The sequence below is a fragment of the Rana temporaria genome, chromosome 9, assembly GCF_905171775.1.
Source record: "Rana temporaria chromosome 9, aRanTem1.1, whole genome shotgun sequence".
Taxonomy (NCBI): Eukaryota; Metazoa; Chordata; class Amphibia; order Anura; family Ranidae; genus Rana; species Rana temporaria.
In genome coordinates this window covers 29,025,715-29,041,666 of record NC_053497.1, presented here as the reverse complement: position 1 = coordinate 29,041,666, position 15,952 = coordinate 29,025,715, and the positions used below count along the sequence as shown (strand labels likewise).

Below are 15,952 nucleotides of genomic sequence, written 5' to 3'. Positions count from 1 at the left end.
TCTTCCTCAGCGTCCTCTCTGAAGTCCTCTGGGTTCTCTCCACTTACGGAGGGAAGTACCACAGGACCAGGTGGATTAACCTGCTGCACTGGAGAAGGGCTACTCTGTGGCAACTGAAAACCAGCAAACAGATCCTTAAAAGATTGAAAAGTGCTGGTAAGCTCTTTCACTGTAGTTGCTAGCTCAGAACCCTGCTCTGCCTCTTTCTCCCTGATTAACCCCTCAATACAGCGTCTGCACAGTGCTTTGTTCCAGGTCTCTCCTAAAGAAGTTTTACAGGAAGGACACCTCTTCTTGGAGCTATGACCCGATTTTTCTGTGGATTTCTGTAAAACACAGTAAAAAGCAAGAGCAGGTATGAGAGGCTATCAGCGTTTCTTTTAAAAACAGCAAACCACCAGGAGTGTTTTTTCCCCCTAGCCAACCATCACCAAGGGACACACTACCTCACCCCCCGACCACCAGGAGAATACACCAGTGAAGCTGAAAAGAAGGTAAAGGAACACCACCCCAGGGTTCCTACCTTAGAGTGGCTGGTGCTGCTGTCCTCCGGAGGCGCGTGTGAAGCCTCTGCTTCCGACATCTCCGGTCTAGGCTGTGGTCGATGGACACGCTCCGAATGCCGTCCCCACGGCTGAAAAGCGTAGGCCGCACCAGCCTGGCGTGTGGTCCTTATCCTCTGCCGCGTCTGGGCCTAGAAGACGCGTATCCGGCGGAAGTGCCCGCCCCTTCCGGATCTGACGTCACCCGTCATCCGGCCGGTCTCAGCTCCTGACCTAGCTGTGTGATTACACAGGGAGCCGACACGCCGCCTGCAGCGCCCCCCTGGACGAAAGGAAAAGGACCCCCTCGGTCGAATACTTCCCCAAGAACGCCGAGGCACGCAGCGCAACAGGTACCTTCGATTTTAGAGCTCACTAGCCCAATCAGGTAGTTGCAGGACTGAGAAAAAGAGAGTCCAGGACCCCCCTCCTCAGAAAACATAGCCCCAGCCTCCCCAGCTGTCTGGCTCTCGGCCCCAGCGGTGTCTCCTGCCGGAGGAAACACCATAAACTGAGGAGCTGAGGGAGGATGAGGCTTAAATCCTTAATTGGAAGGCGGTGTTTCCTAAGAGGGGAGGAGCCTGTGTCTCTCTACAGTACCTGTCCTGAAAGACGAACAGGGAAAGTTTTTTTTATCTCAATGTAGAGAATGCATCAACTTGCACTAGAGAAGATCTCTTCTAAAAAAGGTAGATCACATAACAGATTAAGATATGGGATCTCTTGTCCAATATTTAGCTATAATGATCTAGTTGCTGCAATGAAGGGGCTGTGGCCTTACCTTTTACACCTATTCCACAATGTGTTTTTTGGCCAAAGTTGGAATTGATTATAAAAGCCTCTCAATTAGTTTTTTGTTTTTTTTTTTAGCTATGGGGCTGAAGGCAACACACGTTTTAGTATATGTTTGGCTGAAATCGCAGTCGTCCAATTCCCATGCTTTCTCAGAAGGGATTTTCCCTTGCCATGCATGTTACATGTTCCCCATGGCAGCAGTATGGGTAGAAGCTCACCCATACTAGCTGCCAGTTTTTGAAAGCAGCTTGGCGGTGTGGGGCTTCGCCCACACGGCTGCATCATTCATACACAGAGCTTTGTGTTTAAATGAACTACAAGGCCCATCCAGGCAAAAACAATGGACTGCATTTTTTTTCTTGAAATCTGCACACCCCCTGGCCTATATATTTTACCCCTATAGAGCCCATGAGCTACTGACGTTAATAGCTGGGCAGAGGCTTTGGCAATATAGCAAATCCAGAGGCGTCAACCACCCCCCTTAAGCGTTGGAAGAGCATCCTCTGGAACAGGGACCTTTGCAACTGAACTCATGCACAGTGTCAGGTAGACACACTGCCGCCACATTCATCCTCCTCCTGAAAAATGGATGAAAGGGTGAGAGTGCACTATATCAGACCGCACAAGTGTAAACAAGGGCCAGAGAGAGATGCATCATTTGTAGAAGAAAAAAGTCTGGGTGGGTCACATAGCAGAGGCATGTCTGCGAAAAAAGGCATAGACCGAGGAGTGTTCAGACCATGCATTCTCAGAGCAGGTCCTGTTGCTACTTTAGACCGTGCTTTATATTGTCCACAAAAACCAAGAGGGATGGTTGCTTTTCCAAGATAGGGTAAAGGAAACCTCAGGAGGAACAAAAGATAAAAAACACCAATCACTAGAAGAATTATATTCTCCAGAGAGGATCCCTGTAAACTAGCACAAGGTACTACTTGTAAAGTTGTTCCTGCTAGGTCGAAAAAACAAAGAGGCAATGTCAAAAAGTATCTGGAGCTCTTTTATTTGGATACAAGCTTGAGTTTCTCGTTTTAAGTGGGCAAAGCCACACACATGTGCTGTCTTGAAAGACAATTCGAGAAAAAAAATTCTCAGCAGAACTCAGGAAAGGGCATCCAACCTCCTAGGAAACTAGCAAACATTGAAGCAGGATGGTTGGAGCAGGGGCTATACAGGGGTTGGCTTAACTTGTTTTCTTGCTTGCCAGTGTCCCAAACTTCTGTAGGCATCAGTATAACACAAATGTCTAAGAATTACTAAATTCTTGTGTCCCTCAGCGGACGATAAAGAAATCCCTTTATTTTACAAAGTAGTATGTACGTACACTGATACACCACCATAATTCTACCAAGACTTCTACTACTCAAAAACAAAGGTAACAAATATAAATCTACAACTGGGACTTTTCAGATGCCACAATAATTTACAAACCTATAATTTTAAAATATGTTAAAATATCACTTGTACAAATCTATTTAAAAACGCAAGACTCAAAGTAAAGCACAGACTGGATTATCAAAGAAAAAAAAAAAAAACAATACCACCTAAACCCCTTAAAATCCATTTGCAGATAAATACATCAAAGTGTGCAAGTAGCATTACAATCTGTGATATCGCTACACGTTTCCAAGATCATTTTCATCTGCTTTATCAGGAGTTGTTGTTATAGAAACAAAGCCGCGCCATAAACAGTAAACTATAGTGATTGCCAGAAGTGTATATGTGTCAAGTCTAGGGGTGCAACGGATCGTCACCGATCCGTGATCCGAACGGGTCACCCCGTTCGGATCGGCACACCCCGCGATGCGCTCCGGAGCCTAGGCCTAGGAAAGTCCCCGGCTTCGGCCTAGCTCCGGAGCAGCGGCCATCTTGCTCCACCCAGTCTGCTTGCCAGAGCCCAGCGTGACACGCCTCCCCGGGGAGGCATGTCATGCTGTGCACTGGGCTCTGGCAAGCAGACTTGGAGAGGGAAAAAAAAAAAAAAAAGAGCACTCAGCACAGTAGCAATTCACAAGGGTGGATTAAAGAGGCTGTTTGGACAGGACTTGTTAAAAGTACAATCTTGCTGTTTTTACAGCAAGATTATTTACTACTACTGCATGTTATTTCCCCCCAGTTCTGACAATGACTATAAAGTAATAGGTATGTCTTGATCAGTGAACACAAACCAAGGCTGCTTGGGGCCTGGTTGATTGACCATAGATCAATCAATCAATTAAGTTGATTAAATTATCCTGGACGAGCCCGTTCCTATTATCCCCCACGTGCGCCCTAGGGGGCCACCGCCCCAGCCGATCCACGATCACTCTGGCAAATTAAGACATTCTCCTGAAGAAGCAGTTTTATACTGCGAAACCGGTCGAGACTACGACTCCACCAGTTAGACAAATGGTCCTGTGATCAATCTGATTAGTGGGGTTTGTCCCAATTGTTTTGTATATTTTTTGTACAATTTGTATTAATATAATCTGTCAAAATAAATATTTATATATATTTTTTATATTGTTGTATACTAGTGCCTTTAAAGTCCCAAACAACCTCCCCTCTTTTTCTCTCTCGATCTATACTCACAACTTTGACAATGACTATAAAGTGTGTGTGTGATTTTATATATATATATATATATATAATTTTTTTTTGGACCGATGAAAAGGGACTTTTTTTTTTTTTGCTGATCCGAAAATGATCCGATCCGTGACTCCTGATCCGAGGATCGATCCGTGAGATTTTTGATCCGTTGCACCCCTAGTCAAGTCCATATAAAAAGAGTTAATAAACACAGGACACCCTTGAATCAAATCAGTCCATATAGTGAGGTTAATACCCCGCTGTAAACACAGGTCTCAAAGTAGAAGGTTCCTTCAGACAATTTCTCAGATAAAACTTCACACCACCAAAGTGACTGGATATGTGTAATTAGTGAACCCTTCACCGGTAATGAGAGGCCGCTTACCATAACATACTGTTTATGGCGTGGCTTTGTTTCTATTTCTATGTCATTTTGTGTATCGCACGCCAGCTGCTGCACATTCAGGAGTTGTTGTTAGCTTGTGTATCTCTAAAAATGTGTGTGAATACCGAGTTATCACAGCCCAAATCTAGCTCCGCATGAGTGGTTATCTAACTGCTGAATTACAACACTTTGAACTCTCTTCCACAATTGGCGGTGTCAGTGGGGAGTATTGATATTTTTAAAAAACTGGATGTGCATCTTAGTGAAAACAACATACAGGCATATGGGAAATTATTCTCGACATTGACACATGTACACCTACACAGATTAAACTGGATGGACTATTGACTTTATTCAACCCTACCTACTTTGTAACTTGCAACATATAGCTGGCTTGGTGTGACTGGAACTGTTGAGAACAGATTCTCTGACTAAAAAGAGCAAGGTGCAGCAGAATATTTAATTACACCCGAGTAAGCAGGGAATCTCCAAAACCCCTTAGCTGTTCCTGTGTCGGATGCATCCTCTAATGGACAACCACCCTTTACTGGCATGCATGCTTCCACATTATGTGCATCGACCATCACCAACAGTTCTTAACTTCACATGTCTACATTATAAGTAGGGCTGCAACTAACAATTATTTTCATAATCGATTAGTTGGCCGATTATTGTTTTGATTAAATCGGATAATAGTCTTAAAAAAATTAGCATTTTTAAAAAAATTTGGGACAATTTGTTGTTGGGCAGATTACAAAACACAAATTGCCGCAAAAACACATTACATGCTTTTCTGCAGCTTCTCCATTGAAGTATATTGAACCAAAAAAAATAAAAAATAGCACCGTTTTGCGTTAAAAACTCCTTGCCCTTTCCAAATACGCAGGAGTTGAAAAAAAATCATGCATGTGAACGTGTCCCATAGGGAAACATGTACATTAACTGTAGTGTGTTTCGGCAAAAAGCACCAAAAAACAGAGGTGTGACCCAGGCCTGAGATGTTTAGTAACATAATGGGGTTAAAAAAACAAAAATAAGTACAAAAAGAGGAAATAAATCGCTACTGTAAGGGGTTCATTATTTTACTGTGGGACAGTGAAAGTAATATTTACAGTAGCGATTTGCTTTTTTGTGCTTTTTTTTTAACCCCAATATGTTACTGGCCGATTAATCGATTATAAAAATTGTTATCGATTAATTTCATAATCAATTCGTTGTCGATTAATTGATTAGTTGTTTCGGCCCTAATAATAAGACAAATCTGCTTTAAAGAAGAAGTATGGGTTTTTGTTTTTTGGGGATTCATACTTACCTCGGTGGATGGAGCATCAGACCAACGCTCCATCTGTCCCCCGGCATCTGTGCACTGAGAACCAAGCCAACGAACATCGCCGATGGCTCGGTTCTCACTCCTCCCTGAGAGAAAAGAGGCCGACTGTCAGTCAGCCTCTTTCCTCTCTGCTTCTCCACGCTCATTGGAGCGCTGAGCCATGGAGAGGCTGTCCCAGTGTCTCAGCGGCTTGCTGATACGCAGAGACTGCCATCAATCAGGGCAGCTGGTGGATCCCGACTTGGAAGTAATGATGACGCGCTGCATACTCCGTTTAAATTAAGCCACTTTCACATTGGGGCAGGCGGGCGTTGACGGTAAAATGCCACTAGCTTTAGCAGCGCTATTCGGCCCTTTCAACTCCCGCTAGTTGGCGAATAAAGGGTAAAATGTGTCGTGTGTGGCAGGAGTGGTAGAGGAGCGGTACACCTCCCCAAAGATGCTGCGTGTAGGACTTTTTTTTTTTTTTTAACGTCCTGCCATTGCAGCGCCCCAGTGTGAAAGCACTCAGGCTTTCACACTCGGACTGCAGGGGAGGTGTTTTTTCAGGCACTTTACAGGCGGCATTTTTAGCCCAAAAGCACCTGAAAAACGCCTCAGTTTGAAAGGGGTTTAAAGCATGCAGTTTGGGACCTAAGTGACACATATAACTTGATACGGGTACCCGTCTATCACCAGTATAGTCAGTAACGGCGTTAAAATAAACGCTGTTACGTAACGCAGCCACTTTTGAGGGGAACGAGTAATCTACCTGATTACTCTTCCCCTTCATCGTAACGCCGTTCCCATTACTTGGGCGGCGTTACCGTAATTACATCTACCGCCACTAGATGGCAGCAGAGTAATTGCTTCTGCCGACAATGTCAGAGAGAGGACTGAGGAGGAGAGAGAGAGAGAGAGAGGCACACGCGACTCTCTCTCTCTCATCTGGGACCTGGAGATGGAGAGGGGAAAAAAGCACTCTCACACTGCCACCAGGGTTTGTAAGCCGCTTCCCGCTTCCAGAGCTTCCAGGGCTTCCAGCTTCCAGCGGAATACAAGTATTACCAAGGTATTGTTAAGGCTTGTCAAATCCAGCTCCCACACAGCAGCACAACAGACTACAGGTTTACCAAGGCTTTATCGTCACTCACAGTTTCCAGCGAGGGTGGAGGGGAGGGTGGGGGGAGTGCCGCACTCACTCGTGATATTTTATACTGCTCGTTTGTCGTATTGGCTTTGTGAGTAATTTTTTACCTTTTATATTAAATTGATTTTAACAAAATACTACACCATGAGAGCTCCTTTGCTTTTGTCTCAAAATGGATGGATGGATTCCATTTGAGTTATTTTATATGGAGGCTGCTGTCTGGAGGTCTGAGGATTCCCTACCACTTGGAGTATACACAAAGCTTGTTTGGCCATCCAACAGGCTGTTATCTCTGAGGGAAGGAAGTTGTGAAGAAATCAGATGTGTGAATACAGATTGAGGAGGAGCCGCAATCCAGCCAGTACATATGTCAGTATGTCAGGGTGGAGAGTGAAGGTTGGTGTCTGGCATGGAGGTCATGCAGTTTTTAGATCCAGCCAAATGTGTATTCGATCCTAGCCAAAATATAATCATATACGTGTCAGTACATTGTGTGTCGCAAAGGGAAGCATTACTGAAAATGATACAGTCAGCAGTAACCTATCAACCCTGACATTGAAGGCTAAATTCTATAATAAATAAGCCATATGAATAGCTGCATACCTACGTGTGCCCTTTTTTTTTTGCCAATGATCCACATCTGATCTGGAATACCGTATTCCTTAAAAAAACCTGCTAGAGACAATAAAGCCAGCCATAACGGATTCGAATTCATGCTGATCCAGCTGAGATTCAAACCATAAATGGGCAAGCTGAATGTATCCAAGTTGATCGACTGATTGTATACAATTTTATTTTGGCTAGGATCGAAAACACCTTTGATCGATCAACTTGGGTACAACGCGTCTGTCGCATTTTACATGCGAGTATTGCTAGCAGCCGTTATAGTAACTAGTGGTAAATCGCTGTGTTCTCCTTGCGGGGATGGCTTCTCCCACCAGCATAACCAGTTACTTTGCTGAGTAACTAATTACTTTGCCAATGTAGTAACTGAGGGCCAGATTCACAGAGGAAATACGCCGGAGTATCTACTGATACTCCGGCTTATTTTTAAATTTGCCGCGTCGTATCTTTATTTGTAATTCACAAAAAAGATACAACGGCTTTTGGCTAAGATCCGACAGGCGTACGGCTTCGTACGCCTTTGGATCCTAGGTGTAATTTTCCGGCGGCCGCTGGGTGGAGTTCGCGTCGTTTTCCAGCGTCGGGTATGCAAATTAGCTGATTACGGTGATCCACGAAGATACGCGCGTTCGTCGCAATCTCTTACGTCGTCGCTAGTCGTTTTTTCCCGTCGCAAACTTAGGCCTGCTTTTTCATGGCTTATCTTTAGAACAGCCATGTTAAAGTATGGCCGTCGTTCCCACGTCGAATTTCAATTTTTTTTTTTGCGCAAGACGTCCGGGCAATACGAAACGACGTAACGCACGTCGCCGTTCAAACAATACGTTGGGGCGCCGTAATTTCATGCAAAGCACGTCGGGAAATTTCCTAACGGAGCATGCGCAGAACGTTCGGCACAGGAACACGCCTAATTTAAATGGTACACACCCCATTTGAATTAGGCGGGCTTGCGCCGGACGGCTTTACGTTACACCGCCGTAAGTTTACACGCAAGTGCTTGGTGAATCAGGCACTTGCGCTGAAAACTTGCGGCGGTGTAACGTAAAGGGGATACGTTACGCCGCCGCAGATAACTGTGAATCTGGCCCTGAGTCACTAACTCAATTACTTTTTCGGACAAGTAATTTGTAACTGTAACAAATTACTTTTTTTAAAGGAAGATGAGCAACACTGTCTATCACGGGCTAGACATATAAACGCCACTTTTTAGGTCACCTCCTACAACCCTTTTTCAGCCGAGCTGTAATCAGTCCGGGACTACTCAAAATTCACACACGTTGTTTATTTTTTTAGAAAAAAATACACAAGCTTACAGCAGCTCCTGATGAAGCAGATCAAAACGGTTTTAGAAACTATTGAGTCAGCCACCTACCCCATCATTGATTGTAATGCAACTTACCCACTTTGATATATCTGTAAAATGTTATTTGTGAGGTTTGGCAGACAGTCAAGCTTTTACTCGGTTGGAGTCTTGCGAGATATTATAGCTACAAAGTTATGTCTCAATTGTAAATCATTGTGGCATCTGAAAAGTCCCAGTCATAGATAGTCCATACTTGTTACTTCTGAATATAGGAATGTGGTTTAATGACCATAGTGATGGCCCAAATAAAAAAATGGAATATACAGGTAAGGCAAAATTCCATATCTTGGAGTGCAGTTCAGGACACAGGCTGGATATTCATAGACCATAGATGGGGAAAATAACGATTTGATCCCCAGAAGATTTTGTAAGTTTGCACACTTACAAAGAAATTAAATATCTACAATTGCTATCATATGTTTATTTTAAAATGATAGACAGAATAACAACCAAGAATTCAGAAAAAAAAACGATACAAATGTTATAAATTGAGTTTCAGTTCAGTGAGTAAAATAACTGGGTACTGACATTTATAGGTAAAGTTGATCCAGGGAAAATCCAATTGCCTCTCGGGGGATCAGGAAGGAATTTTTTCCCCTGCTGTAGCAAATTAGATCATGGCTCTGCTGGGGTTTTTCGCCTTCCTCTTGATCAACTGAGGGTGTAGAATTGGGTATATGGGATTGTATGATATTTTTTATTTTTACGGTTGAACTGGATGGACTTGTGTCTTTTTTCCAACCTAAATAACTGTGGTGTGATGTAAAACCTAATCATCAACCCGAGACTATTGCTGGACATACATGTATGGGATTTTTTTAGCGAGTACATTCGTTCGAATATTTGTATGAAAATTCATTGTACATTCGATGAATGGGCGAATGTCGTTAAAAAATTTTCACTTGCTTTTAACATTCGATTTTAAAATGAATGTAATTCGTGAATGAAAATCACATACTCTGTCTGAAATTTTCTTTATCAAGAAAAGTTTTCTATTCTGCTCCTCAGAATTTTCCCATCCCTGTGGTTGAAAACGAATGTTAATTTGACCCCATTAATGATTAGAAAATTGAACAAACTTTCTTAAAACAAAGTATTCAAAACGAAAAGCTATATGTGTATGGACAGCACAAGCTTTGGGTAGTGGAATTTTAGCACCAAGTTTGTCAAGTTGTATCTGAAAACAAATATTCATAAACGTTTCACAGTCACTTGATATTTTAAACAAAAAACTATTCAGGATACATATAATAATTGTAAAGCAAGTAATGGAGATGCGCATTATACCTGGCATGTGTCTATAGTAAAGGTCGAATCTCATGTCGCGTACACACGACCATTTTTCATGATGTGAAAAACTAAATGTTTTTAAATGGTCATTAACCACTTAAGCCCTGGACCAAAATGCAGGTAAAGGACCAGGGCCCTTTAGCGATTCGAGACTGTGTCTCTTTAACTGACAATTGTGCGACGTGGCTCCCAAACAAAATTAGCGTCCTTTTTTTTCCACAAATAGACTTTTCTTTTGGTGGTATTTGATCACCTCTGCAGTTTTTATTTTTTGCGCTATGAACAAAAATAGAGCAACAATTTTGAAAAAAATTCAATATTTTTTACTTTTTGCTATAATAAATATCCCCCAAAAATATATAAAAAAAATTTTTTTTTGCTCAGTTTAGGCCGATACGTATTCTTCTACTTATTTTTGGTTAAAAAAAAAAAAAAAAAAAATCACAATAAGCGTTTATCGGTTGGTTTGCGCAAAATTTATAGCGTTTACAAAATAGGGGATAGTTTTATTGCATTTTTATTAATTATTTTATTTTTTACTACTAATGGCGGCGATCAGCGATTTTTTTCGTGACTGCGACATTATGGCAGATACTTCGCACAATTTTGACACATTTTTGGGACCATTGTCATTTTCACAGCAAAAAATGCATTTAAAATGCATTCTTTATTGTGGAAATGACAGCTGCAGTTTGGGAGTCAACCACAGGGGGCGCTGAAGGGTTTATGTTTCACCTAGTGTGTGTTTACAACTGTAGGGGGGTGTGGCTGTAGGAGTGACATCATCGATTGTGTCCCCCTATAAAGGGGATGACACGATCGATGCAGCCGCGACAGTGAAGCACGGGGAAGCCATGTTTACACGCGGCTCTCCCCGTTCTTCAGTTCCGGGGACCGATCGCGGGACCCCAGCGGCGATCGGATCCGCGGGTTCCACGGTCCCGGAGCTTCGGACCGGGTCGCGGGCGCGCGCCCGCGACCCATTGGTTGGGTAGATGGACAGGACGTGCCGGTACGTCCATCTGCCCAGCCGTGCCATTCTGCCGACGTATATGTACAGGCGGCGGTCCTTAAGTGGTTAAAAACGATTGTGTGTAGGCTCCAGAGCATTTTTCATGACGTGAAAAATGGGCATCAAAAATTTAGAACATGCTTTACATGCTCGCGTCGTTTTTCACGTAGTGAAAAACGGTCGTGTGTAGGCTTTAATGACGTTAAAAAAAAACCTGCATGCTCAGAAGCAAGTTATGAGACGGGAGAGCTCGTTCTGATAAAACTAGCGTTTGTAATGGAGATAGCACATTCAACACGCTGTACCAGACTGAAAAGCACGAAGACTGAAAAGCGTGAATCATCTCTCACCAAACTGTTACTAACATGAAATCAGCAAAAGCAGCCCAAACGGTGGCGTCATCTGAATGGAACTTCCCCTTTATAGTGACGTCACACGTGTTGTACGTCACCGCGCTTTGCTCGAGCATTTTATTTTCCCGATCGTGTGTAGGCAAGGCAGGCTTGACAAGAATCACGTCGAAAAAAACTATGTTTTTTCTAGACCATTAAAAATGGTCGTGTGTAAGCGGCATCAGGGTGATAACATCTTACCTGTCCCATTTCACTGGTCCCTGCTTCGACAATCACAGTGGGCATAGCACCGGAGGGGTCTTCAGGGCCTGAGTTCCATAGGGATGGACCACAGCCCTGGGTCTGTGTATGACACCTTGGCCAAGGTGAGTTCCCAAGCAGAATCCAGTGCCTGAAGCAACATTACAGGCCGTGCCCATGGTGTTGGGTCTGGATCTGGCTGCCAAGGTTGTAGCGACCCAGCTGCACTGCTTCTATTGTTGTATTAGAAGACAGTGTTGACTTAAGAGTGAATTGAAGAATCTGAACTAAAAATAATAAATTCATCTTAGAATGATTTCTCCGTAAGGAGGAGAGGAGTTAAATCAACTTAGAAGACTAGAAAAAAGCTGAGCAATCACAGTAGGATTAGAGAGGGACATCTGGGGGATTGGGAAAATGAACAGCAAAGCTTTGCTAGTGACTTGAATGCACCAGCCTATAAACCAGAGTCTATGAATATCCAGCCTGTGTCCTGTACTGTACCATTAAGATAAACATACACATTCATATGTAGAGAGAGCATACATACAAGCTCCCTGAACAATCTGTTATTACCTACATGGAATTCAAACACGATTTTGTTCATGAAAGACCTAACATATTAATGTTACCTTCCAACCTGTTAAAATTGTGTATATATATATATATATATATATATATATATATATATATAGTGCAAAATACAGCTTTAAAACAAAGGCAAACTACATGTTCAAGAACAGGATACTGTAGTTACATACCTGATACTTTGGCTTCCAGCCTACGGATCTGATTATTTCTCCTGGAGATCTGATAAGGCAGATCGTCACGGGAACTACTGCCATCTGATGCCTGTGGAAGCAGAATAAAAAAAAAAAAAAAAAAAAAAGGGTTAAAAAAAATAGTTTTATGGAGAAGAGATGTATGGGTACAGCTGCTAGCTAAAATGAGAATCAAATTTTTTTTGCTTAGAGTAAAGATCACGATTCTCGCGGTGTAACATCTTCTTTCATATTATACAAAAAAATTGGGCTAGCTTTACCGTTTAGTTTTTAATACATTTATAGCTGGATTCAGGTAGGGCGGCCTAATTTTGACCCGGCGTAGCGTATCGTATTTACGCTACGCCGCCGTAAGTCTGGGAGGCAAGTGGTGTATTCACAAAGCACTTGCCTCCTATGTTACGGCGGCGTAGCGTAAATGGGCCGGTCTAAGCGCGCCTAATTCAAATGAGGAACAGGGGGGAGAGTTTTATGTAAATGATTCGTGACCTGACATGATTGACGTTTTTAACGAACGACGCATTCGCCGTCCGTGGACATATCCCAGTGTGCATTGCTCCAAAGTACGCCACAAGGACGTATCGGTTTCGACGTGAACGTAAATTACGTCCAGCCCCATTCACGGACGACTTACGCAAACTACATAAAAATTTCAAAATTCGACCTTGGAACGACGTCCATACTTGTTCGACTAACTTTACACCGGAAAAAGCCTTACGTAAACGACGTAAAAAAATGCGCCGGGCGCACGTACGTTTCTGAATCGGCGTATCTAGCACATTTGCATATTCTACGCCGAAATCAATGGAAGCGCCACCTAGCGGCCAGCGTAAATATGCACCCTAAGATACGACGGCGTAGGAGACTTACGCTGCTCGTATCTTAGCCTAATTTAAGCGTATCTGGTTTCCAGAATACGCTTAAATTTACGACGGCGTAGATTCAGAGTTACGTCTGCGTATGTACCGATACGCCGGCGTAAGCGTCTCTGAATCTAGCTATTAAAGCAGAGGTCCGCTAACACTGTAGCTGCTGACTTTTAATAAGGACACTTACCCATCCTAGTCGCCAGCGATGTCGGCCCCCGCCGAGGCCGATCCTCCATCCTGTCAGCTCCAAGCGACGCCATCCACAGTAAGGGAAACAGACAGTTTCCCACTGCGCGAGCAGCGCGCTGCTTTGTGAATGGGCCGGCTGCTTTCTGGGATACACACAGCTCCCAGAATGCAGCGCGCCCCATTCACAAGAAGAAACCGAGGAAGAGAATCTACCGCGGAAGATGAAGAGGCAGATTCGGCACTCCCGCATAGCAACAGCTATTTAGGGTAAGTAAAAAAAAAAAATTTTCATTTTTTTTTTCGATTTTTGGTGTAAACATTTTTTTCAGGGTGGAACTCCGCTTTAACAATTTTTTTTTCCTAATTGCGTTTGAAAAACCACTGCGCAAATACGGTGTGACATAAAATATTGCAACAAATACCATTTTATTCTCTAGGGTCTCTGATAAAAAAAATATATAAAATATATATATTATGATTACTTGTAAGCAACAAATGTCAGAAAAGGTTTGGTCTTTAAATGGTTAAACTTCACTCATTTACAGTTCTTTCCTTTGATAAAAGAACAAAAAGATACTTTGTTACTACTTATTCACTGTGTTTTGATAAAAACCTGACAGGCTGCCTGGATTCTTGTTTTAATTTTTAACAAGCTGTTTCTAACTCTCTGCACTTTTTAGAAAGAATATTGAAATGCCGTTTTGAAAATCGGGAAGGGCAAAAGATTGCGATTTTGATTCGCAGCTCTATGTATGGAATTTATTTTTTTCAGAATTATACTTACCAAGGTGGATGCAGCATCAGTCCGATGCTGGATCTGTTCCCTGCTGGTTTCTAACACTGAGAACAGAGCGATCACACACACGAGCGCACACGCACACACGAGCGCACACACACGAGCGCACACGCACGCAGGTAAATTATAATCTTTTGGATTCATTTTATTGTGGAACTTTCAAAATTATTTTACATGTCATTTAAAGACAGAAAACCGCATAAGATGTAGGATTGCCCAGTTATAAGAGAATGTACACACTTATGCAACCACATTATTTTAGTTTAGACTCACCCTCCCAGACAGAGTCTTTGTAGGACTTGTCTGAACACAGCAGGAACAAAGGGGATGAGTCAATGGCCCAGATTCAGGTAGGGGCGCGCAAAACTGCGGCGGCGCAACGTATGACATTTACGTTACACGGCCGCAAGTTTTACAGGCAAGTGCTTGATTCACAAAGCACTTGCCTGTAAAGTTGCGGCGGCGTAGCGTAAAAGGGGCCGGCGTAAGCGCACGTAATTCAAATGATCCCGTAGGGGGCGTGGATCATTTAAATTAGGCGCGTTCCCACGCCGAACGTACTGCGCATGCTCCGTCGGGAAAATTTGCCCATGAGTGCCCATCAGTGCCGCATACCAGCGCCGCCAATCAGTGCCACCTCATGGGTGCCCACCAGTACTACCTCATCGGTGCCCATCAGTGCCGCCATATCAGTGCCCGTAATTGAAAGAGAAAACTTACTTATTTACAAAAAAATTTTTTTTAGTTGTTGCGTAAAAAAAAAAAAAAAAAAAGCAGAGGTGATCAAATACCACCAAAAGAAAGCTCTATTTGTGGGGAAAAAAGGACGCAAATTTTGTTTGGGTACAATGTAGCAGGACCGCGCAATTGTCATTCAAAGTGCGACAGCGCTGAAAGCTGAAAATTGGCTTCGGCGGGAAGGTGCGTGCCTGGTATGGAAGTGGTTAATGTTGTTTTCTGCCAAGTTTTTAATTCTGCCTACTAGCACATGCTACACTGAATGTGTGTCTCTATAGTTAACTGTCAGTTGCCAGTGTGCTTACATCAGCTCTCAGACTTTCAAGCCCTCATAAATGGCTGCTGTCACAGCTGATTACATGTGCATCACCAAAGACAACGTTCCATCTATATAGAGCCAATCAGGTCAGCTGGTAATCTGCTTCCTGGCGCTCATGTCCCAAATCTACATACCAGGAGGTCTCCATGGAACACAGCAAGGGCCAAGGTAAGTCCTTGTTCTGAACCGAGGTACATTAACCATTTCACCTCCGGAATGTTTTACCAACTTCCTAGCCAGGCCATTTTTTGTGATACAACACTGAATTGCTTTAACTGAAAATTGCGCCGCCGTGCGACAATGTACCTAAAAAAAAAAAAAAAAAAAAAAATGTAATGCCCCCCCCCCCCCCCCCCCCCCCACACACAAATAGAGCTTTCTTTTGGTGACATTTGATCACCTGTGCATTTTTTTTTTTTCGCTATAAACAAAAAAGACCGTTAATTTTGAATAATAAAAAAAAAAAAATATTATATATATATATATATATATCGTATTTATCGGCGTATACAGCGCAAAATCGTGGGTGCGCGATATACGCCGATACCCGCGCCGAGTTTGAACACTGTGCCGGCATATACCGAGCGCAGTACACTCGTGTATAGTCGGGCAGGCTCGGCTCCTCTCGCGC

At 43.1% G+C, this 15,952-nt stretch overlaps 1 protein-coding gene across 2 annotated transcripts in view; it reads right to left on the bottom strand.

Annotated features, from left to right (window-relative positions):
• The window catches only part of GOLGA1 (golgin A1), a 109,916-nt gene that overhangs the window by 80,978 nt on the left and 12,986 nt on the right, over positions 1-15,952 (bottom strand). For both annotated transcript variants that reach the window (XM_040323026.1, XM_040323027.1), the window contains exon 3: positions 12,390-12,480. In XM_040323026.1, coding sequence (XP_040178960.1) covers positions 12,390-12,480 — 91 coding nt within the window. The remainder of the gene's footprint in view (positions 1-12,389; positions 12,481-15,952) is intronic.